Genomic DNA, 24494 nt, shown 5'->3' on the forward strand with positions numbered 1-24494 from the left:
TTCTATTTCTCAGAAGGATCGGTACGTGCACCTATTTAAAGCAACTTAAACTAGCAAGCTAACTACATGATAGGTAAGCAAAAATCTTACAAAAACCAAGAACAGCCAAGTTGTGGAACGATACAGTGAATACTTTAAAGCTGTAGTAAGGAGTTTTTTTTTCTAAAACCATTGTTGCTTTCTTATCAATCATTTAACTGTATTATGGCTGAATGTGTTTTTACGAATACAATTACTTTCTCTGTCAGATGGAATTAAAGGCTGTCTTGTACCCCGAGACGAGATATGCTCTTTAAAGTTTAATCACCATACTGTGTGACAGGGAATGCCAGAAACTTGGAATGGTATCTGTAACAACCATAATTAATAACATAGACAGAGGCTACTAAAGTGAGTTTATGTGAATTCCGTGGTTAAATAACACGTTATCTGGAGAACTAGGAAGCTGGCAAACTTGCAAGAATAGAATCAGTAGCTAGCTAGGAAGCTAAAAGATTTGGGCTTAGCGACAGTGGAACCAACTGTAACTTAGGGTGACCAGATTTGAGTTTGTGAAAAAGAGGACACTTTGTTGCGCGACACAGTTTTTGGACATATTTTTCACATGCAGATGACCCCGCCCCCTTTTAGGTCTCGAAAAGAGGACATGTCCGGGTAAAAGAGGACGTCTGGTCACCCTATGTAACTAAGCAATGTACACAACGTTATCCTTGTCTGTGACTTAAGAAAGAAGTGTCACAAACTAAACAGGTTGGCTTATTTTCATACAGAACCAAATGCTTCTTTTGTGGATTATACATGCATGCCAAATACACATGTGGCAACCAGGGTATAAGTGGAATAACACCCTTTGAATTGCCACATGAGGCTAGACGAAATTAATGGACTTGGCAGAGGAAACTCCACCCCACGTTATGGTGTAGTTATTTGCGTCTGCCACAGTTACCAAATTTACCACGAATTTCTGTTATGTGAAGTAAACAAGTACAAAGCCCGTTGCCAATGACAGTGGTCTGTGGCGGATTGAGCACTGGGTTAGGTGGGTGTGGCCAAAAGCTCAGAGTCAGAGTGAGTGTTCAAGTGCCATATGGGTTTATTAAATCTTGAAAAGGATCAAGCAAACCATAAGTCGAACAAAAGAATGCAGATTATGGAACACAAATTCAAAATCCAATATAAAAATGGTATTAATACAAATAAATACAATACAAAATTCTAAATCTCTAGATAAAAAAAACCTTATTAACCCCTTATTAACAGAGGACCAAATTCTATAGCCTGAATTCAACTCACATGTACATACCTGACAAAAGAACTCCCCACTAGACAGAACAAGTGAACATATAGAAAGGTGGCACCCTGAAACCCAAATACTGTTTTTCTCAGTGTGCTAAACACAGATGAAAAAAAAGAAGTGTTTGTGTCAACGTGTTCCTGTTTTACAAGGATGTAGTTTTCTGATCTGGAAACTCTCTGGGAATGACACCCGTATCAAAACATTGCCAAAGAAATAAAAAAAATTAAACTGTTAAAACAGTAGCTTAATTGTGTTGGTATTTGCAAGATATATCTGTTGTTGACAGTTAACTGATTAACTCGCTAGTTTTATGTCTATTAAGATGATGTGCATGATTCTGATTCAAAACACTTTTTAAATCATAGACCGTACCTTTAATGAGAAATATTTATAAGAGTGAGAATAAACATTGTATGAAGGATGATATGCAAACGATTATTTACTCTAAATTATCTTTTAATCAGGAGCAAACACGTAGGGTAGAGTGCGAAGCGTCCCTAGGAGAGCTCATTCATGTCGAGCTCTACTGCGACCCATTTATGGGTCTTGACATGCAGTGGTTCTGCGACAAGATCTTGGTCAGGACACCCGAAGATGACGAGATTGTGTTCCCATGCTATCGATGGCTTGGCTGTGAGGAGAGACTTGTTGTAAGACAGGCCAAAGGTAAGCACTCCCATTTCACATCATGGTTAGAATCCACGTTTACCCGTGTAGCCTACTTGTTCCAGAAGTGATGTGTTTGAAATGTACACACTCAACACGATTGTATATAACACACTTTTGTATATTGTTTGTAACCAAACAGTGTGTCTTATTGTGATAAAGAGACAATGTAAAAAGTGTCCTATGCTTAGATATGGTCGTGAATAGAGTCAGGACTAGAGATTGCATGGCTAACATACCGATATATTTGTTTGTAAGTTCTTTGGGTGATGCCTTGCAGCTGTAGGCTATACAATATGTAGTTCTTATTCATGTGTTATATTTTTAAAAAATATGTCTTTGAATATAAATATCTCAGAAGACTGTGATTTATCCCTTGGCTCAACTCACAAGCATTTCTATTAAAAGAAGAAAAAAAACATCACATTAATGATGACTCATTTTCCAATGAACAAGGAATAATGTGTACAAAGTATACATTCTTTTCAAAAATGCTTTGTAAGTCACTTCGGACAAATGTGTTTAACAATTCCTGTGAAAATAAACAAAGTATTCATATTGTCAATTAATGTTACCCTGCACACATTTCCATTTCAGCTTCGCTTGTGTTCGAGGACACCAACCCAATAGCCCAAAGCCATAGGAAGACGCAGCTACAGAATCGACAGAAGGAATTTAGGTTAGTGGGCAGCGAGGGCAGAGTTAACGAGTGTCTGCATTAAATTAAACTAAGTTAAATGATTTGCTTTAAAATGTGGCTGTATATTTTGCTCACAGGTGGGACATGTATGCTGAGGGCATGCCCCACGTTAACCATTGTGTATCTGCCCTTGCTCTGCCTGCTGAAATCCAATTCTCTTACATGAAGGAAATCGAGTTTCTTTACACGGCAGGAAAGCAGTAAGTGCTTAAGGCATTTTTCCAACCCTCCTGTGGTGTTCATCTTTTTGTTACAAGCTGACTGTTCACAGGTCAACTGGACCAACAACAACCATTAGCATTCATGGCAAAGACTGCACTCAACTCAATTGTACACTCAATTACAAACTATATGGATTTGCCAGATGTTATTCATATTTTTGGTAAATGTTCACCATCAGACTTTGTGTAGTTCCACTAATCATGCCGTGAAAATGTATGGTTTACATACAGACCCAAGCATCGCAGAAGAGTTAAGTTGGTATAGGTGACATTATAGATACAATAATTCAATTCAATTCAATTTTATTCATATAGCACCATTACAATACAATTGTCTCAAGGCGCTTTACAGAGCCCAGAGCCTGGACCCCCCTTAGTGCAAGCACAATGGCAACAGGGGCAAGGAAAGACTCCCTGTTAGTTGGGAAGGAACCTTAAGCAGAACCATGGCACATAAGGGGGGACCCATCTGCTTGAGGTTAACCGGGTGGAAATAGGATAGGGGTGTGGGGGAGGGTTGTGTGGCAGAAGGGGAAGGGAAACAACAAGTGTTGTACACAGCATGCATTTGGTAGATATACATAATGTATATACAGACATCAGGTGGTATGATACATACATCGGTGGTGGAAGTAATATGTATTGTATATAAATGCTAACATAGGGTATGGGGTAGAGTAAGTGTAATACTGTCTATTATTATTATAATGCAATTTCAAATTTTGCTTTGGTCAGCTGTAGTGTGTTTTTAGTCTCATTTTTATTTATGCTATAGATTGCATTGGTGGAAATGCTAAATATGTATACCTAGATTTAATTTGAAGTATGCTTTACTTTAAAATGAACTGTGGTGATTTAAAAGCATGAACCATGTATATTTACTGTATTTTGCAAAGCAATATAGAGCATTTGCAAAACAGCCTTGCATTATTGAAGACAGTAATAATATAATACATACATTAAACGTAACTACAAAGATGCTCACAGTTAGTTAAGATGGATCATAGGTAGTGTATCAAGTTGAGCTCCACTCACAATGGGCCTCATTCTCGAACGCAGTTAAGAGGAATTTAAGAGTAATTTCTTCTGAATTGGATTTAGGACAACATTTGGCATTCATGAAAGTTTTCTCATCTGGGATTTGCTCTGAACTTCAGAAGACTTTCCGAACTCGAAATAGCAGTCGTAACTCGGCCAGAGTTTTCTCAAATGTGATTCCTTAAAAAACCACAAGATGGCCCCGTAGGCCATCTTGTGGTTTTTTGAGGAATCGCATTTAAGAAAACTCTCAGTGTTAATGAATTTGTGAGAAATCGTTGGTGATTGCGTTCACATCAACTCTACAGATCCTCGGATTAAAGTATCATTAACAATTACGTTTCACATGTAGGCCTATAGTCATGATTCTACGAGGCACCGTGATGTCATAAAATAAATAAAAGCACTACACCGGAATGCTGCGCTCGTCTAGTGAGCGTCGTTTGGCACTGCCGTCTGTGCAAGTACGGCAATCCAGAATTTTCAAGTAGTTCCACGTTGGTGGAACGAACTGCCTAGCACTACCAGAGCAGGCGCGTCCCATTCTACCTTTAAGAAGCTTTTGCAGACCCAACTCTTCAGAGAGCACCTCCCTTCCTAACTGGCACTTCGACTAGTGCTTAACTTGCACTTATAGCAGTTACATTCCTGCACTTCGTTTTTATTTCCTATTTCGTTTTTCTATTTCTTATGTAAAGTAGTATTTATTGTTACACTAGGTCTCTATTGCTCGTAGCTTGACTGTTCTATCCCTTATACGTCGCTTTGGACAAAAATGTCTGCTAAATGACTAAATGTAATGTACACGAACACTGCTGTTGCTTTCGTGTAGATTCGGTCGATTCCGACTGCACACGTCACTACGGTCGCGTGCCCTTATAAGGAGCTGGCAGGGCGTGTATGTATGCAAATTCAGGAGCACGAGAACGCGCTTTCAATTTAAGAAAACTCTTCCGGGGGAGCACAGCCCACAAAACTTCTGCTGCGTAGGACCACATTTTCAAGCGTGCATGAATTTGGCGGATGTCTTTTGCTTACGTTGTTTTTCCGAAGCCCGTAAGAAACATTTCAGAAGAAACTTCAGAAAATGTTCGAGAATGAGGGCCAATGTTTGGACTGTGTACCAATGTATTTTTTGTGTAGGTTAGCTTCTCTGAAGCTGAAAGGATTAGCTGACAGCAGAAGATCATGGAAAAGCATCAGCCATCTGGACGCAATCCTTTGTGAAAACGGAAACACAACCATTGGTAATCATCTTCAACTTAAATCATCTTAAATTACCTGCTCAGAATCACTGTACTGAAAAACTGAAAGTACTGTTTGTACCTGTAGCATATGTTCTGACACAGCATTCTTTGTAGAATACATTAAGAAGCACTGGGATGAGGACGAGTTCTTTGGCTACCAGCTGCTGAATGGCCTCAACCCCATGATGATCCGGCGCTGCTACAGGCTGCCAGCTAACTTTCCCGTCACAGAGGAGATGGTCGAAGACTCCTTTCACAATAACATATTGATAGGATGGACCGGATTGGAGATGGAAATGAGGGTAGGCTCAAAATTGGTACTGATAATGGTGATAAAACTACATGGTGCATATACTGAATGGCTAGTGGGAAAGACACATGTGTTTATCTTGTGTCTTATCCTTCACATAAATTGAACAAGATACCAAAAGTAGTTGCCTTATAAATATAAGGCCTTTTTGGAGAAAGCACCTTAATGGATGAGATGACAGTAGGCTACACATCAGTCACACAACAGTTTGGCAGTGGAAGGAATCAATACCTTCACTTTTACATTTATTCAGTTAGCAGATGCTTCTATCCAAAGTGGCTTACAATACAGTAGAATCATGCATTTTTCAGATTGCATATGTGTTAGGTGAAAATTCACTAAGGCACTTGATTAATATATTCTTAAGTAATTAACAGTGCTTGGAAATTATCTCCATCAGTCTCTCCTTTTATCCGTTTCAATGGATAACCTCAAAATCATCACTCTGAGCTTCATCACATGGATTTTTGGAACAGAGATCATTACTGAGCATCACTCCACATCATCATAATTCAATCATTTAAAATGTCATCAAATTTCTCACCACACATTTGTATACTGTAAGAAATGAAGGAAGTTTCTTTGTATCTGATGCAGCAATCTTTATACCAGTAAAGTGCAGTAACGAAGCACGTAGAACATCCTCCGGATTCAGCGGTGTAAGTCTGAACAACAAGCATCTCCAATTCTAGCCATATATATAGTTTTAAGACACCTCCTAGTAATGTAAATGAGCTAGCCTTGTAATGCAAACAGGTCTGGCAACCTTTTGTTGTTCTGTATTATAATCAGGTTTCTCTGACCTGCTGACTGAGATGGTTCTCAATGGCCTACCCCCATTCCCATACTATGATCAATTGCAGTCACTCACACCTTAGTTTGCTTCCTGATCCCAGGTGTCTGAGCAAATCCAGTGTGGGGACCTTTCCTTTGTTACCATGATAAGATTACCATTTTGGATGTTCTGCTGGCCAACTTTTGGTGGTCACAGCAGCTGCTTGATCATGAATCTTACAATACTTTGCATTTGTAGGCCAACATAGTGGGTGTTGACTGTGTGTGTGTGTCATTATCTCGCCTAGGCTTCAGATAACATTCAAACAAGGCCTCGTTGCTGTCTCCTTGAAGGCCTTGTTCCCCCATCAGGTATTCTGCGGAACACATCGGCTGTTGAACATTACTGGGCAGGAAAATGTAGCACCCTCACAGGTTAAAGTGTGTTTGGGCAGTCTGGTTCCCCCACCATGGATGATCTTTGGCCAGGCCCCATTGCGGATATTTGACCAAGACCGGTGCCTGTTGTGATCAATATGTTAACAGTCCCAAAATGTAGAGCAGTACAGTTATTATCGCAGTTATTATGAAAAGTCCCACACATTGTTTCATTTTTCCCTTTTAACTCCCCATGACTTCCCCCGCTCCTCCCTCCCAGTCTCCATTAGGCTCTTCTCTCTCCCCCCCCCTCCCCCCCTGTGTAGGTTGGACTTCCTGTCACAGTGGGTCGGCCTTGGGAAAACTGTAGAGGACAACAGCTCTTATTCTCTGTCTCTTTCTAAGGCAGGTTTACTCATTTACAATGTGTAAGATGTATCCAGGTGGCTCTCTCCACTATCTTGACTGTGCTAGATGTTGACAGTAGCACTTGGTATGGTCTGTCCCACTTCGGCGAGTGGCTATGTTTTCTTTTAAGGATGTTGATTAGGACCCAATTTCCTGGCCCAACCTTGGTTTCAGCCTCACAGGTTCCGAGTTCTGAGAGCATTTTGCTAATTCACATTTTTGCCATATTCTGCAAATGTATATTCAATCTCTTTGTCTGATTCAGCAAATGGTTTGAGTGCTGAGTGTTACGACCCTGGCGGGTCTAGGCCCCGCCCCAGGATATTTGCATATCTGTTCTGTCTCTGTTTCATTAGCAGGTAATGGGAAGCAGGTGTACCCCAGGTGTAACTCATGATTGGTTGGGCTACAAAAGCCCTGATCAGATGGCAGTCGGGGGAGCGTTGGGTTGGTCATCGGAGTTGGATAGAGATTGGTTTTGGATTGTCGTTGGTTTTGGATTATCGTCGTCGTTTGTTTATATTACCATTTACCTGACTTTACATTACATCTTTTGTTTCTCTTCACAACACTGATCTTCACCACACGTTTGCTATAATTATTAGATAACTATATAAACTTGTAAATCATTAATAAATATATTATTATTATTATTATTATCCTAAATTCTGCGTGGCCTCCCCTTCTTGTTTCGTGCCCGTGAGCTGGGTTCGTAACATGAGGGAGTGTAGATTCTTCATTTCAAACAGTGATAACAACATGCATGCTTAATTTCACCAATTTCACTCTAGGATTCTCAATTTGCTTTTAATAGTTTGGATTTAACTCAATAAAATAAAACATTAATGATTAAACATATTTTTCATAAAATATATATAGGGACAAAAATATATATGCTTACTATCCCCACTTATTGAGGCATGTTTTCACCATGGCTCAATATTGCAGCATATCTTTTAGCATTGTGAGAACTAATTCTTCAATTATGTATGTGTCAGATGGTTGTGGCAGTGTGGCCTGGTTAGTGGCCTTGTCTGCTTTGTGGTTTCCAATTAAAACCGGGTCTTTTGCATGTGGGTCATTCCACGCCAAACGGGACAATGGCTCCCACTCGACCGTCTCAGATTTGGCTGAAAAAAATTAAGGTTGTTCATACACTTCTTAATGGGTATAGTCCAAAATATTAGCTCTCTACTCCCAATAGTTTTGTCACAAAAAGATGTTTTAGGGGGGAGGGGGTGCCTGTACTTGAGACCCTTTTTGATCAGCGTTTTCTGAAGAGCCATTTTCAAATTGCTATTACTAGAAAAGTATTTAAGCTAGCTCCTTCAAACTTTCTAGGCTTAAAATATGATACCATTACTTGAAGATTATGGACTCCCAAGGGTGTGGCTTGGGTATATCATAGTATTCGGGGTGCTTGAATTTGCACGGAAATTTTACTTTACGCTTTGTTGCAGCATCTTTGAATACCTTTGGAAAGCTCAATGTTAAAGCTGGAGACTTGATTGGGGAATTTTCCTTTAATTGTCCCGTTTGGCGTGGAATGACCCATGTGTGTGCGAAGCGCAATCAGGGCAATTAGTTCCGCTGCCTGTGCGGAATAGTGTGGAAGAAGTGGCTGTGCATTCAAGGTTTATTTGCTTGAACTATCAACAAACAATAGTTAAATCAGCTTCTGGAAAAGGCATATCAGATAGTTTTTATCTGTCTTTGCTACACAATCATGTGGATTACCATCCCCTGCTGTAAGTAAAAGTGTAGCTGGGTTAAATGTCACGCAGCGCTCAATGGTGATATGAGGCTGCGAGAGCAAAACTTAATCTATTACCTTTGTCTGATCTCCACACTAGGGTTAGTTATGTTTCTATTTTCAGACTCTCATAGTTTGTTCTTGAGATCGCCATGCTGAGTCAACCCGAGCCCGACCAGAGGTCCCCCGTCGCTCTCGTTTTGTGAGGAGGTTGGGGCAAGGGAATTTCCCTGGGGTGATCAGTCCCCTACTGGTTCCGGGTCAAGGCATCTCAGTAATGCGAAATCAGTTCTTTGAATAACATAAATTACGACAATAATTATCTGTGTTTTACCCATTGTAAAAAGTTTGTCCAACCCCACAGAAAAATAACTATGTTTTGTCTCTTAAGGAGACCGGACAATTCCTCAGCTCCCAGGAGTGTCTCTAACTCTAGCAAATTCTTTAGTATATCTAAAACAGTTAGTATCAACCCCACAGGAGAATACGAGGTAAAGGGGAATGGATAGACCTTTAAGAGACTTCTCCGTAAGAGGCTTCAGTGGCCCAGAGGATTTATCTCTCATTTACCCCACATGAAAACAGCATGCAGGAGCGTCTCTAAAAATTGTTTCAGGAAGAAAGAAATTAGACTCTAACTCTTACAGAAAAAGCATCCAGTAGCGTCTCTAAAAAATATTTCAGGAGGAAAGAAATTAGACTCTAACTCTTTGCAGAAAAATAACACAAACAGAAAAACAGACACAGGAGCGTCTCTAAAAATTATTTCAGGAGGAAAGAAATTAGACTCTAACTCCTGGCTATGTTTGTCCTCTAGCGCTACCAGAGGACCGGAGGTAGCTCTCCTGGAATATACCTAAGAGACAAAGCCGGTCTCCTTAAGAGACAAAAGCATAGTCAAGGGTATACGGTGGGAGACTGGAATATACACATTGTTTATTCCTTGCTTTTGTCCACCGGAGCTAGCTCTCCTGAAGTACTTACAACAAACAAACAATATACTCACAAACAGCTCGAAGTCCACCCCCTATAGTCTAATTAAATTCCATCACTCTTGGCTCTCCTCGCTGGTCTCCTTTAGCCTCATAGAAATATTTTCCCTAGCTATGTTTCCGCGCCCAGAGGCCACCCTTCCTTCTATACCCTTCCTTCAGAGGCCTTCTTGTCATTTTCCACCGAGCGCGTAGCTTCAGGAGGGACACTAGCTCTCCTTTACAGGCTTAAGGAAGGTAACTGCGCCCAGGGGACTAGAAAATGCGTTAAGGAAATATCTGTAACTCCTCCATATGGTTCCTGATGATTAGCCCAGCGATGAGCTCGATTGCAATTGTTGTTTGTCTAATAAATATACGTATATGCAGCTCCGGAGTCGTGAGGTAACTAGGGTGAATTTTCACCTAACAAGTATATTTATTAGACAAACAACAATTGCAATCGGGCTCACTCCCAGCACAAGGCTGAAAGTGAAGCAATATTAAACACATTGCACAAGGTTTATATAGACAAAAGTTTAGCGTTCAGCAGGGAAAACCTCGTGGTGGATTTCTGACGTCCGAGGCAAGGATGGAAGTTTTGCACAAGATTGGAAGAAGCACAGTTCTACCCTTCTTATCACCTCTGGTCTAAACATGCTCTTGTACATATGCAGACTAAGTGGCACCTAATAATCTAAGTTACACACGCACACATAAAAGCCATGTTCCTGCTTTCATAAGCACATGATTCATACAAGGAATATATTAATACAAGTCACGATTCATATATTCTTAAGTAATTAACAGTGCTTGGAAATCATCTCCATCAATATGTGTCCTCCCTGGCTATCAAGCCCATGACCTTTGGGTTGTTATCACATGGTTCTACCAGTTGAACCACAGGAACACTATACTACTAATTTAATACGATTGTTGGCTGATGTGTTATATAGCACTGATGAAATCAGGTTCTAAAGAAAGTGAGAACTACAAAAAATAAGGTTGAGAGGACCATTGGTGCTCCTTACCTTTCCTCTCAGCTACCAGTACCACGCACCATAGGTGTGCAGTGTATACAAGCAGCATTAAGGAGTTTGGGTCTGAAGCTAGCAAGCTAACAACCTAAGAGCCATGAAGCATTACATAACATACGTGACCAACAGCTCAGTTGGAACTGATAAAAGTACATGTTGCAAATCGTCTCGGTTACTTAACGTAACCTCGGTTCCCTAAGCAGGGACCAGATATAACAGATGGGACATGACGTAGTCACGGAACCAATCGAAGCACTATTCACTCACACCGGAAGGCTGAGATTCGTCCAATCCCTCTCCTGAGCCCGCCCCCTCAGGAGCCTTTAAGTAGGGATGCACACGGTCGAATCGATCTTGGAAAAGAAACTGAGCGTAGAAAACCTAATCCAAGAGCAACACTGTACACGCAACTCTTGTTATATCTGGTCCCTGCTTAGGGAACCACGGTTACGTAAGTAATGATGGGATATAATTTATACCACATAATGGAGACCAGTCTTGGATTTTAGTCAGTCATGGTCCAGGTTTTAATCTTATACAATGGCTGCCACCAAGGGAGACAAAGCCTGAACGTCCACTCATAGCTTCACCTCAGACTCGTCTGACTTATTCCTTCAGGGATCTGCTCTTAAAAACCTGAGTTTAGGGGTGTTACCGTCTATTCAAATAAGCCATGGGTGCAGGGCTCTTTGTATCCACCTGGGGGGGGGAGGTAAGACCAATGTCGCACCTCACTCCCCTGGTCAAAATCAAGTATATTCACCCAGGAACTGTTTACATGCTAGTTAAATCCAAATAAAAGTAACAATTATAACTAGGTATAAGATCATTGAAATATTGACTATGGCATATTCTGATTAACTATACCGGTCCCTTCAGTCCCCCTTTTTAAGACTGTCTGTCTTAAACATCAGATCATTTAACTATTTTCTTTTTCTTGAGTGAGTGGCTTTGTTCAGTCTTTGTCTCATAAATGTGGCATTCTCTCAGAAGTAATAAGTACACGTACATTGTAACCAGCAGGGAAATGAAATCAAAACAGTGACAAAAAATAAAAACTTAAGGACTCACACGATAACTAACTAAAATGAACTAAACAAAAATGAAAATGTTAGGATTAAACAGAAGATAACGGATTATGGGAGATACATTACATTGTTACAACATCTTAAAACATTTCCTCTCTGGTTACTGAGGTGTACATGCCGTACTTTATTGTAATGTGGGTTGACGGTTGATACAGTTAAGTGTGTGTCTGTGAGCGAGTGTGTCCGTGTGTGTGTGTGTGTGTTTGTGTTGATGTTTCAGTTCTTCGCCTCATGTGGTCTTCTCTGTGTATTGTGTCTTGCCTTTGTTTAAAAGCAAGGGTTTACTTTCCTTGAGAGGGGGTAGGACGTGTGTGTGTGTGTTTGTGCGTGTTAGTGTGTGTGTGTGTGTGTCTGTGACGCTTGGCTTTTCTCAGTTGTTCCCCTCCTGTGGTCTTTGCTCCTTATGGGGTCATTCCACCTATGCATCTCTTAGCATATCAGGAGATTGCCATTTCTTTGAGGTGTCCCCATCAACTCTTCTTGGGAAGTGGTGGTCATCGGTTCAGGTGTTGCCGTGGTCCTGTGGATTCCAGAGGTGTTGATCTGGGTTGATGGCTGAGGGTGTTGGCTGTGGTCTGAGTTTGTCCCCCTTTCGACGTCCTGGCCAGATGCTGCATGGCGTTTGTTTGAAGTTCAAACGATTCTGCTGTTCCTTCATCTGTTGACTTTGTGGAATTGTCCCCCTTTCGACACCTTGGCGAGATGCTGCTTCTTTTTCGTCATCGCTATTCTCCATATTCCTAAAAACTGTCTGTAACGAGATCTCAGAAAAAGATAATACCGGCCAACATCTCCATGAGGCAGGAAGCCTGTTAGCATACTCAACACATCAGACAATAGACATTTGGTATTGGGTGTGAAAGACTGCAGACAGCTTAATCTCAGACAAAAGCAGGTTTGCTTAAATCACATCATCCTGTTAACTGCAAGGTCTGGGCATTTGCATCTAGAAGAAAAGGCCACAGACCCATACTAACCAAATAAAGAACTGATTTGGGATTTGAAAGAAGCTGAATGTTTGAAAGAAATGGAATGATTGAAAGAAATAAAACGTTTTTAAATCTCCTTCAATTCAAACAATTTCACCTAAAGACAAAGTCAGTGGTCAAATGTAGGTTAAACAGTCCTGTAAGTTCATTCATTCATTCATACGACGGCTGGCCAGCCTACAGGCACACACACACATTAATTTGTTTGTTCAGGAGACAGATGTGTCCATCCCTAGGAGAAAGGAATCAATCTGTTTACAGAGTTACAGTTAGTTAGTTAGTTACAAAATTATCTCATGAAATCCATTTTTATCCAGATTCCAATGGCACTTGAATGCCAAACCATTTAAGGCATTCCTTAATTCATTCATTGCTCCTGGGTCATTTGATGAAGTCAGAAATTCAGCAGCTAAAACCTGTTTTGAGAAAACATATTCTGCAGTTATCATCTTATTAAGGTATGTTTTACTGGTAGGATCTACAAGAGAACAAATGCTTAAAGTCTGTCTTGCTATGTGGCTTCGGTGTGGTTCATTTCAGCTTAATGGGCCATCAAGGTCACAGGCGCGGCTGTACCTGAAGTGTGAATTAAGTGGTATGCGTGAGAGTTGTCTGTAACTATTGTGTGAACAGACACAGTCTTACATTTAGCAGTCTAACATCTGACTTTATCAAAAGCATTGTGAAATCTGGACTTAAAGGAATCTTATGTCTTGAATCATGACTGGTCAAATCCAAGAACTGAATCTCCACAATCTAATGTAAATCATTTACAAATTGACTTAGAACAATCTCTAAATTCAAATATTAAAAATGCTGAAGATTTTCCAAACACTTGTTATGATGGCAGTCTTGTACCGCTGCTGCTCTTGAGCGAGCGCAAAGAAGCCAATCGTCCAAATAGTTGAACAAGCGTAGGCCTTGCTGTCGCAACGGGGCGATGGCTGCTTCCACGCACTTTGTGAAAACCCTCGGTGCCAAAGCCAGACCGAACGGGAGTGTGTGGAACTGGTATGCTACTCCTCCGAACGCAAACCGCAGAAATCTCTGATGTTTGGGGTGGATCGGGACGTGGAAGTAAGCATCCTTTAGATCTATCGTGATGAACCAATCGTTTGGTCTTATGAACTGAACTAGCTGGCGGGGAGTCAGCATTCTGAACTTCAACGGCATGAGCGCTCTGTTCAGCACACGTAGATCTAATATTGGCCGGGGACCAGGAAGTATCTGCTGTAGAAGCCTGAGTCTGCCACCTTCGGGAGGCACCACACTTATCGCTTCTTTTCGGAGCAGGGAGTCTATTTCTTTTCGTGGAAATGAGACTGTCCCTGCGGCACCACTGATTGGACCACCCCTCAGAATCTCGCGTAACCCGCTGTGATTGTTTTTAGTACCCATGGTGATGCAGCGCGTGCGCGCCAACTCTCCGCGCAGCCTGCCAGACTGGGCTTTGAGTTGAATAGGTCGGGAACTAACCTGCTCATGGTCACTGTGCCTAAACCTAGATCTGCGCCCGCTCCGCCTAGGGAAGGGGACGAGATCTGGGGTTGCCCCCTCATGGTTTTGAAAAAAAATGGAGGGTGCGAGTGCAGTGTGTGCACCGCGGGGGGAGTTACACAAGCAAGCCTTAACCCTGCGCCTACTGGGGCAGTGGTCGTGACATTTGGATGTGGTGCTTGTGGGAACCTGTTCACCGTGCTTGACATGAATTGTGCATGAGAGCAGCGGGCGGATTTCCGTGGAGGCGGTGGGGGATCCACCGCTCCCCCCTGTCTTTTCAGCAGCCGTCGCGGATCAGGTGGCCGGCGGTCTGCCCTGGCCCTTCCCCTGGCGAGCAGCATGCTGCCGTGGGGTGCGGGCTGCGCTCTGGGCTGAGCGCGCAGCTGGCTGCTGCTGTGCTGGCGGCTGAGCAGCGGGGCGGAAGGGGTGCCTCTGCCAGCCTCGCCGCGTGGGCTTCTTGGCCGGGGGTGCTGGAGAGCGGAACCCACTCCGCTTCTGTCCTGGAGTCGGGGTTGTCTGTCCCGAGGAGGATTGCTGCTCCGAGCCACTGGAGCGAGGCATCCAAGCCTGGAAGGCCTCTTGGCTCTTCTGCTACTCCTCAAACTTTGAGGCCATCGTGCCCACAGCTTCACCAAAGATGCCCTGGACGCTGACTGGGGCGTCCATAGATCGATTCAACGGTGTGCATCCCTACTTAAAGGCTCCTGAGGGGCCGGGCTCAGGAGAGGACGAATCTCAGCCTTCCGGCGTGAGTGAATAGTGCTTCGATTGGTTCTGTGACTACGTCATGTCCCATCTGTTATATCGCAGTCCAACTACGATAGGGAAACTGGATGGCTAGTGGGAAAGACAGATGTGCTTATATGTCCGTCACATGACTATACCATCAAAATGAATTTGAAAATGATACTAAAAGTATACAAGAGCATGGTAATACCAAGGCAATCTTCTTTTTAATAAAAAGCTTTAATAAAGATGCTAGTTCATATTAGAACTCTAAAAACACTTTTTGCCAACAGGTTTCGGCCTAGGATCAGGCCTTCATCAGGGCAAGGGCAAACATTCTCTGTCCCAGTCAGTAAGCTATATCCTACTCCAGCAATTAGCCTCTCATATACTTCAGCTGGAGTGGGAGGAGAAAACCAGACAGCTGAGAAGTGCACAGTCTAAAAACATCAACCAGAAATATTAGAAAATATGAACAGTTAGAAAATATCCGTGATAAAATCCAGTATGATGACATTTCTAACAGACTTTAGATAATTTAGCACAATTTGAATATTTTAAGAGAAAGGAAAACATCTCAATAGAGTCATTAAGACCTAGGAAATTAATGGCTTTTAGTTTATAAATCCAGCGGCTCTCTTTAAGGTTCAATATTTTTTGTCTATCCCCACGTCTGGAGGTTTAAGGCACATGATCTATCCCCATTGCAGTAAAAGATGTAGGGCTGTCCTTATGCGATTCCTTTAAATGTTTTACCATAGCATAATCACAATTACCAATTTTAGCTGCCTATCCTTCTAAGTTTGATACTTAAAGTAGTTGCCTTATACAAACTATTGTATAGTATTGCAAATTATTTTTACATCAACCCAAAAAATCACATTCTTCATGGGTGAATACAGATTGTGTTTGCCTAATTCCAAACTATTTACTGTCTATTTCTTGTTTGCCTTCAACAACACATAAACCTCCAGAAAGGGAACATATTCCTGTGTGACTACAAGATGTTGGACGGACTTGTGGGAAATGTAGTACATGGCAGACAGCAGTATCTCACAGCTCCCCTGGTCCTGCTCTACTGTGACCCTCATGATAGGATGCTGCCCATCGCCATTCAGGTAAACACATCCCTTCTATAGAAATGTATATTCCAAAATGTTCTTCCACTGAACAAAATGGAGGAATAAATATGCACCATAATACCAAATGGTCATAATGTTTTGAACTTCTAGGGGACTTTTTAATTCGCACTTAAGTGATAGCCATGCTGATCAACACAAGTCTTAGTTTCCTTCAAGCAGGTTGTTATGACCCCCCTGCAGAAACACACACCTTCTCCTTCAATCTCTCTACCGGGCCGTCCTCAAGCAGATCAGTGTCTTCCTGTTAAAAGGGAGTTTTTTTTCTTGCCACCATCGCATTGTGCTTGCTCTAGTGCAATGGTTTAATTCCATTCCATTCTATGATAAAAAAAATTAAATTCAAAATGTATTTAAATGAATTCATTTAAATATCAAAATACATTTGAATACATTTCATTCACTTCATTAATCCAAAATTTCTTTGCACCACCATTGTATTGAGACGCTCAGTTTGAGTTTGGCGGTTGGATGCTTAACTGCATCACTACCCCCAGAAAGCCCTCTCCCAACGATTGAGTGTCTCAATTGCCTGAAGTTTAACTTTCATGAAAAAAATCAGCTCTTGCATATCCAAAAATTGTTTCTGTATCTGATCTGTTGAACTGAAATATTTTAATTTGATCAGAGCTGTTTTTTAAAACATTTAAGCATTTGCAACTCTGGGTAAACAATCTATGCAATGTTTATGTTAAGAACATTTGGTTACCTATCCCTTTTAATATACAGGCTTAACGGTACCTCCTGACCGGACCTGTCCATATTATATAATCCACTTTGTGGATCTCTGCTCTGGGGGGTTCAGGCCTTGGGCTCTGTAAAGCGTTTTTAGACTATGTCTATCGATAATGATGCCATTAAAGTAGTACAACTGAATTGAATTGGGCAGATGTCCCCCTCTCATACTGGTGTGCCAGTTTAATGTGTGTGTTGTCTTTTCTCCACAGTTAGGGCAAAAGGCTGGAGATAACAACCCCATCTTCCTGCCCAGCGACTCAGAGTTTGATTGGCAGCTGGCCAAGATCTACGTGCGGGCTGCAGAGTTCAGTGTGCACAAGGTTGACTTTCTCCTGCTGAGAACTCACCTGCTGGCTGAGGTGTTCACCATGGCAACATTGCGGAATCTTCCGACCATGCACCCGCTCTTCAAGGTATAGATTCTGACATGCATGAGATGGTTTTGACTTGAAATGGCTAACGGAGAAAACACCCAAGATCAATTTAAAAAGAGTAATTTACACAGGCCTTCACATGGGCTGATCAGATGATTTTGGATATGTTGAGAATCCTGTCCGGCATATACTAAGTAAATAGGTTAAAAAAAAATGTAATGGTCCATTATGAACAATCAGGATACCATGAGCTGACATGCTGTTCACTGTTTTTTCCCCTTTGTAGCTTCTCATTCCTCACACTCGTTACACACTCCAGATCAACATCATGGCGAGAAATCTGCTGATTTCCGAGGATGGAGCCCTTACCAATGTATGCAAACCGCATAGATAATAAAACAAAGCCATGTTAATAGGATAGATATTATACTGTATGTGATACATATATATATTACTATGTAAGTACACTTCAAACTTTATATACAAGGATATGTTTAATCATACATTAACCATATTTGTTTCACATATGTGTTATTTCTTTATCTTTATTAGTAATAACTTATGATTTATACTCCTAGCATTCAGGCATTGGTGGTGCGGCCTTGGGAGAGTTGCTGAGGCGTGCAACGGCCTCCCTGACCTACAGCTCCCTCTGTCTGCCTGATAACATCTATGAGAGAGGCATGGGGGGGAAAATACACCGGTGGCACCCTAGATTTTTTAGAGTTTCGCTGAAACACCACACCCGAGTACCACACAAGAGGAACTTCTACTACAGAGATGACGGGATGAGACTGTGGAAAGATATCAAGAAGTATGTACACAATATTGTACACACAAATCTCGCTTTTTCTGTTAAAAACAATCTAGATTTGAAAATTAAATTTGCAAATATGATTTCACTGTTTCACTGTTCCTTCAGATTTACCTCACCATGGTAAGGCTGTAAAAAAAATGTAACCTCTAAATTGCACACCAAGCCATGTGGTCGTTTGCAGGTATGTTGAAGGAGTCTTAGAACATTACTACAAATCTGATGATGACGTGCAGAAGGACACAGAGCTGCAGAGCTGGATCAGGGAGATATTTACCAAAGGCTTCCAGGAAAGGAAGAGCACAGGTGTGCACAGCAATACTGGGCATTAGTAATGAAAAATGGGTTAAAAATAAATAGAATAGAAATAAAAAAGAACTAACTGTACAAGACATTTTAGTAAAAGCCACATAGCACTGAAATTCATTTTATTGTGTTCTGATGCTCCACAGATTCACTTTGACATTGTGTGACTTATAGGTTTATAATTTAAATGTCTGCATTCCTTTCCTCAGGAATACCTGAGACTTTTCAGGCAGTGAAGAATCTCGTCAAGTTCGTCACCATGGTGATCTTCACTGTAACGGCCCAACATGCCGCTGTCAACAATGGACAGGTTATTTATTTTAAAAAGTCTGTGAATCAATTTGGGCCAGTTTAGAAAAATAATTACCCCTTGTCAGTTTGACATTGGTGGTTGGAGGTCCAACTACCCTAGTGCAGCACTCAGAAAGCCCCCACCAAAGGAGAAAGCCCAGGTTTTCCCATCATGTAAACACGCCAACCAATTACCATAACCACATCATTGACTTTGTATTAACAAATGGCTTAGAAATGTACCACCCTATAGTTCTACCTCAAAATACTGCCCTTTCAGATCACCTAAAAATTACATTCAACATGCAATTATAACTCAATGCAACATCGGACGTAACCCACGTCTACAGCCATTGTCTATCTGACAAGACTACAGCAGAATTCATATCAAAACTACCAACCGCACTTGCCACAGCTCTTACCCCTAGCATTGCAAGTGGCTTAAGCACATCCCCATCTCATATCGACCTTCTAACAGATTGCGGTTCTAACAGATTGGTACTCCACCAAACTTTAGGTATTCCACCTGGCATGGAAGGATAGTCTTCTAAACTATAAATGAGCACTTTCTGAGGCCAAATCGGCTTACTATTCATCATTGAATTATGTTCCTTATAATCTTTAACAGTAACTATTTCATGACCTTTTTCAATAAAAAAATTCTAATTCAGAATATATTCGCAGTCTCCTCCCCCTCCATGACCCTACAACCCTTCCAAAATACACTGTGGCTACCTCTGCAACACCCCCACAACCTGGTGCACTCCTTGAATCCTTCGCACTTCCTTGAACTCAATTCCCTGATCTTTGCATCTAATTAATCAATGTGCCTACTAGACCCTATCCCCAAAACTACTTAAACATGCACTATCCTAACGAAATGAGACATTACTTAAAGTACTGAACAATTCATTAATTTCAGGATACATTCCACAATCATTCAAAATAGCAGTGACCAAACCATCTCTCAACAAACCTAACCTTGATCCTGACAATCTGGCTAACTATAGACCCTATAGCCCCGAGCTCATACAGAATGCTGCTGCTCGCACCTGTGTCTGGAAGGTCCTTTCAGAGGTCAGTATTCAGTAATCAGTATTCCTGGCTACCGTTATACCATGAAGACAAATTAACATTCCGAGCAACTCAGAGAAAATGTTATTGAAAAGTATAAGTCAGGGGAAGGATAAAAAAAAAATTCCAAGGCACTAAACATCCCCTTGAATTCTGTTAAATCCATCATCAAGAAATGGAAAGAATATGGCACATGTGGGAATCTGCCCTTATGTGCCACGGTGTTAGGGTTTCTTATTGATTAACAGGGAGTTTTTTCTTGCCCCTGTCGCCATTGTACTTGCTCTAAGGGGGTCCAGGCACTGGGCTCTGTAAAGCGCCTTGAGACAATTCTACTGTTTTGGTGAATTTTTATCAATTTTTATGACATTTTGACATTGTCAGGTCATTTAAGAACACAGATGAATTTGGGATTTAGTTATTTGATCTTGTGTCTAATATTCTTTTCTAAAATGTCCCCAGTTTGAGTTTGGCGCCTGGATGCCCAACTTCCCCAGTGCCCTAAGAAAGCCCCCTCCCGAGCACAAAGGCCAGACCACTGAGGACACCATGCTGGAGACCCTACCTGATGTGGGCACGACGGTGAATGCAATGGCTCTCCTGAAACTGCTTAGCACAAAGTCAACAGACCATGTGAGTTTGTACAATATCAAGGCACATGTTTTAAGATGACATTTTTTTTGTGAAAAATACGAATGTGATGAATCTGAATGCCTTTTTTCTATTCTATTGCTCTGGATGACAATGACTTTCTAAAATTACGTACATTTGTCTGGTTTGCAAAACATTACTGTTATATTACAATAAAAACACTCTGTTCATCATGTGAACACAGTGATGCAGTGGGCACTTACAGAATATCAATGTTCTGTCACACTTAGGGCCTCATTTACTAGCATTGCAACCGCAGCGCAATCAGCGCCTTTGCCAAATCGCATATAGCGCACGGTATTTTGCATCCTATTTATCAAACAAGAACCCTCGTTGCGTCATCTGCGCCTAACACCGCCCATTAGTGTTATTTAGCGCTCCGCTAAAATAGGGAAGAAAGAGCCTGCGTGTTCCACCATGGATGATGAGCTCAAATTAGAATTAGAGCTTTTGGTTCACGAGGTTACAGCAAACTAACCCAGGTAAATATAGAAACTCATAAATATTTCTCCGTTTAGCCCTTCCGTCCACATTAAAAGTTGTGATCACTTTGAATTCAAGACTGTCTTTTATTGGTGAGCTGTTTTTGGGAAATTAAACTTTTCAGCGAACATTGAGTTTCTGGGTTGCTATGGTTACCTTTCAGGGTGCCTGTGCAGCTTCATATTAACGAGTATGTTCACAAGTTCATATTCACACATATTAACATGAGTTAATCACACACAGGCAACTGCAAACTGTTAATATGGTTCCCTAAGCTAGAGATAGCTAGAATAGTTAATAGCCAGGTTAACTGCTCCATAGCATCCCGTTAAATAGTCTGGTAGGAATACACGACACCCCTTACTTTAAAACGGCGCATTAACAACACTGAAAACAATGCTTTTCAAAAATGCTGCCCTAGGCAGATACATTTGAAAACTGGAGTTGTAGGGTGGACCGGACAGGGGCAACTGAAATTTTCAGACGTTCGGTTTGCTTGAACTATGGGTGGAAATACGGTTTAAAGTAAACCATACAATGAGCGGCGATTCTGGGTAAAGAGTGGCCGAACAGCTAGCTGGTGGGACAATTTTGTATATGCCTATATTAAATGATATATCGAATATAAACTTTAAAAAAAAATTACATTTCTGATGTTCGTATTTTTTTTATTTCTCGCAGGCACATAGGTTTCATTTAGCAGCTGATATGTCATGCTGAAACACCTCTTGTTTCGTTACTAACTAACATAATTAGGCGCACTTTACGCATCTCCTCCCATCTCTTTGCGACGAACACCCACTTTCCCTTATACCCTCCCAGCAGCGGTAATCTAAAGTGTGCCACATTTGTAAATACGGTTTTATGTTTTTACCCGCTATTTTACGCCTGAAATGGGCACAATCCTGTTAGTAAACGAGGCCCTTGGTGTGTTAAATATTGTTAGCAACATGTTGATATTAAATGAAAAATATTATATACTGTATTTGTTATTTATGATTTCAATCTTAACATGCTGTCTCTAGTACCCTCTGGGATATTTCCCAGAAGTTCTGCATGATGAAGAGGTCCCTCGCACGCTCATTGAAACCTTTCAAAAGGATCTGAGTGAGTTGTCAGATGACATTGAGGAGCGGAACAAGAAGCTGGAGCTTCCCTACACCTATCTGGACCCCAAAAATGTGGACAACAGTGTGGCCATTTGAAAGCGTAGAGTAGTCCTTCATCATTCTTTTGTCTTTCTAGTACAGTTTTTCTCGTTTGCTTAAACACTATAACTGGGCCTATTAACTAAACATCCCAAATCATGAAACCATCTACCAATAGACAGACCCATTTCCCAAAACTATGAATACTGTTCCTCCCTTGTCTTCACTAATGAATTCGGTTTGATTAACCTTTTGTGAAAAATGCTACATACAAATCCCTTTTTACATCCCTGGCTGCACCAGGGATCATTTAGAAAGCACTGGCATTAAATATCTTGAACTCATGTCATCATAGCTCAAACCCAATTACTGTAACACAGCTTCCCAGGTGCAAATACTTTCACACACACCAATGAGAACCTCAGGGTAGATAGATAGATAAAAGGGCCATGCATGGGATGCTGTGTGGCCATTTGAAAGGATAGTCCTTAATACTTTTGTCCTTATATTAGTTTGAGATAAATACGGTGAAAGACAGTGCTTAATATGAGTGGTGATTTTTTAGGATTAGAACTGAATTCTTACTACTGTGGTTCCCTCTACTGACATGAATCAGTATGACATGTTTTGTTCCTATGGGCAATAAAGTCACTGTGAAATACTGGCCAACTTTGCACTGTTATGACTTAAAGTTTTGTTACAACTGCACATATTTTCTGAAAATAGATCTCAGTTTTTTTTAAATCACAACATAATAGTCTTAAACTATCATTTCATTATCCCTTGTCAAAATCAAATGTCTGTGTCATTTTTGCTCCCCTCAGTATAGATAGATAAAAGGGTCATGCATGGAATACTGAGACAGGATAATAGTGATTTATTTTCTTAATATACAAACTGTTTTTTCATTGGTTTATATTGGTAAGTACATGGTATATATGATTCACCTGTTTTTACAGTAACTACCTTAGAAGAGCGTGTTAAGAGTGTAATTTACGTGTGAATAATGACAGAAAAGCGTTTTGCTGGCGTGGGGGTTTTATGGTCAAACGGGTATAAAACGCTGGAAAATCATAGTGGATTCAGTTGATCTGAACAGTGAACATCATGCCGCCAAGACCACGAAAAGGTGTGAGGGGGGCTTCTACTACTAGCGCTGCTGCAAGTAAGAAGATGATAAATGCTGCTGAAAGTAAGAAGAATACAAAGCCTCTTTCACTAGCAATGTCTTCGGACGAAGATTTACTGTTATTATTTACGAAATAACGGGCGTTATTCCTGGGGTTTCATGTTATTAAAATAAATGATTTAAATTTGACACTGAATTTGTGTTTTTCAATGTTTATTATTAGAAAACATCAACACATCCACACACATTGTCCCTGTCACAAGAGTCTTCATATCATATCCATCTGCCATGGAACAGCACCAGCTATAACAGTGCTCAGCTATGTTCAAGTTCAGTAGGCTACATCTACTTCATGCTGGCTCAAGCAAGCTTATACCCTCCACTCCGCTTTTCGCTAGATTATGCAATGACCTTGCATGACATGATAGCATTGAATATGTAGATGTATAGTGCACAGAATAACGTTTGCAATGATGTAAGTTGCGTTTGTTGATCACGTATGGTTAATAACATATTAATTGTAGAAGGGACATGATAAAATCAAGATCTTCCCTTGGTGAAAAAACTTTCGCCGATATCTTCCTACGAGAGATGGGTTAGGTGCTCAAATTTCCCTGGATCAAAGAGGACGTTAGTAGGCATGTCCAAACTAAAAATCACGTCTCAGGATTGCTGCGCACATAAGTTATTTCGGGTGCATCAACTGTACTCAGTCTACACTACCCAACGACTGACTATGATAGCCAAACGCGTGCAAAGTTAATAAAACGTTCCACGAAAGTTCTCCAGCGTTTAAATGAAACGTTGAAGAACGCTGATCTCCATGAGAACTTTTGTGCATGTTCAAAACTTTTTTTTTGGACCAGCGTTCTCCTCCGATCACCGACGATTACCAACGATTACAGCGTTCACCAGCTTTCACACAAAGCTCTTCTGGCGCAATTCCAGCGACCATGGACGATTACCAACGTGTCCTCTAACATCATAGAACGTTGACCAGAACGTCATGGTGTGACGGGGCCTTAAAGGAGAGTCAAACAGATGTGAGATTAATGTTAATGTTGGTGTTCATCCACAGTTTATTAAAGTGAATTCAATTGAAATACAATTATATTTAAGTATAATACAAACATTTTGAATTACATGGCAATTAGAGAGTCAACAGTATGCTACTAATCAGTGTATAAATGTTACTGTAATTTTATGAACCTGGCAGGGTATCCATATTCCTCATTTTCCACGTA

At 41.0% G+C, this 24494-nt stretch overlaps 1 protein-coding gene across 1 annotated transcript; it reads left to right on the forward strand.

Annotated features, from left to right (window-relative positions):
- Positions 1-1836: 1836 nt before the first annotated feature.
- Positions 1837-22178, forward strand: LOC122129338 (polyunsaturated fatty acid lipoxygenase ALOX15B-like). The gene is made up of 13 exons (XM_042704328.1): positions 1837-1963; positions 2561-2642; positions 2741-2863; positions 5066-5169; positions 5284-5471; positions 16078-16221; positions 17190-17393; positions 17641-17727; positions 17933-18168; positions 18353-18474; positions 18684-18784; positions 20302-20472; positions 21999-22178. Exons 1-13 carry the CDS (start codon positions 1837-1839, stop codon positions 22176-22178), a joined length of 1869 nt encoding a protein of 622 aa, XP_042560262.1.
- The last annotated feature ends 2316 nt before the right edge of the window (positions 22179-24494 follow it).

The sequence above is a fragment of the Clupea harengus genome, unplaced genomic scaffold, assembly GCF_900700415.2.
Source record: "Clupea harengus unplaced genomic scaffold, Ch_v2.0.2, whole genome shotgun sequence".
Classification (NCBI taxonomy): domain Eukaryota; kingdom Metazoa; phylum Chordata; class Actinopteri; order Clupeiformes; family Clupeidae; genus Clupea; species Clupea harengus.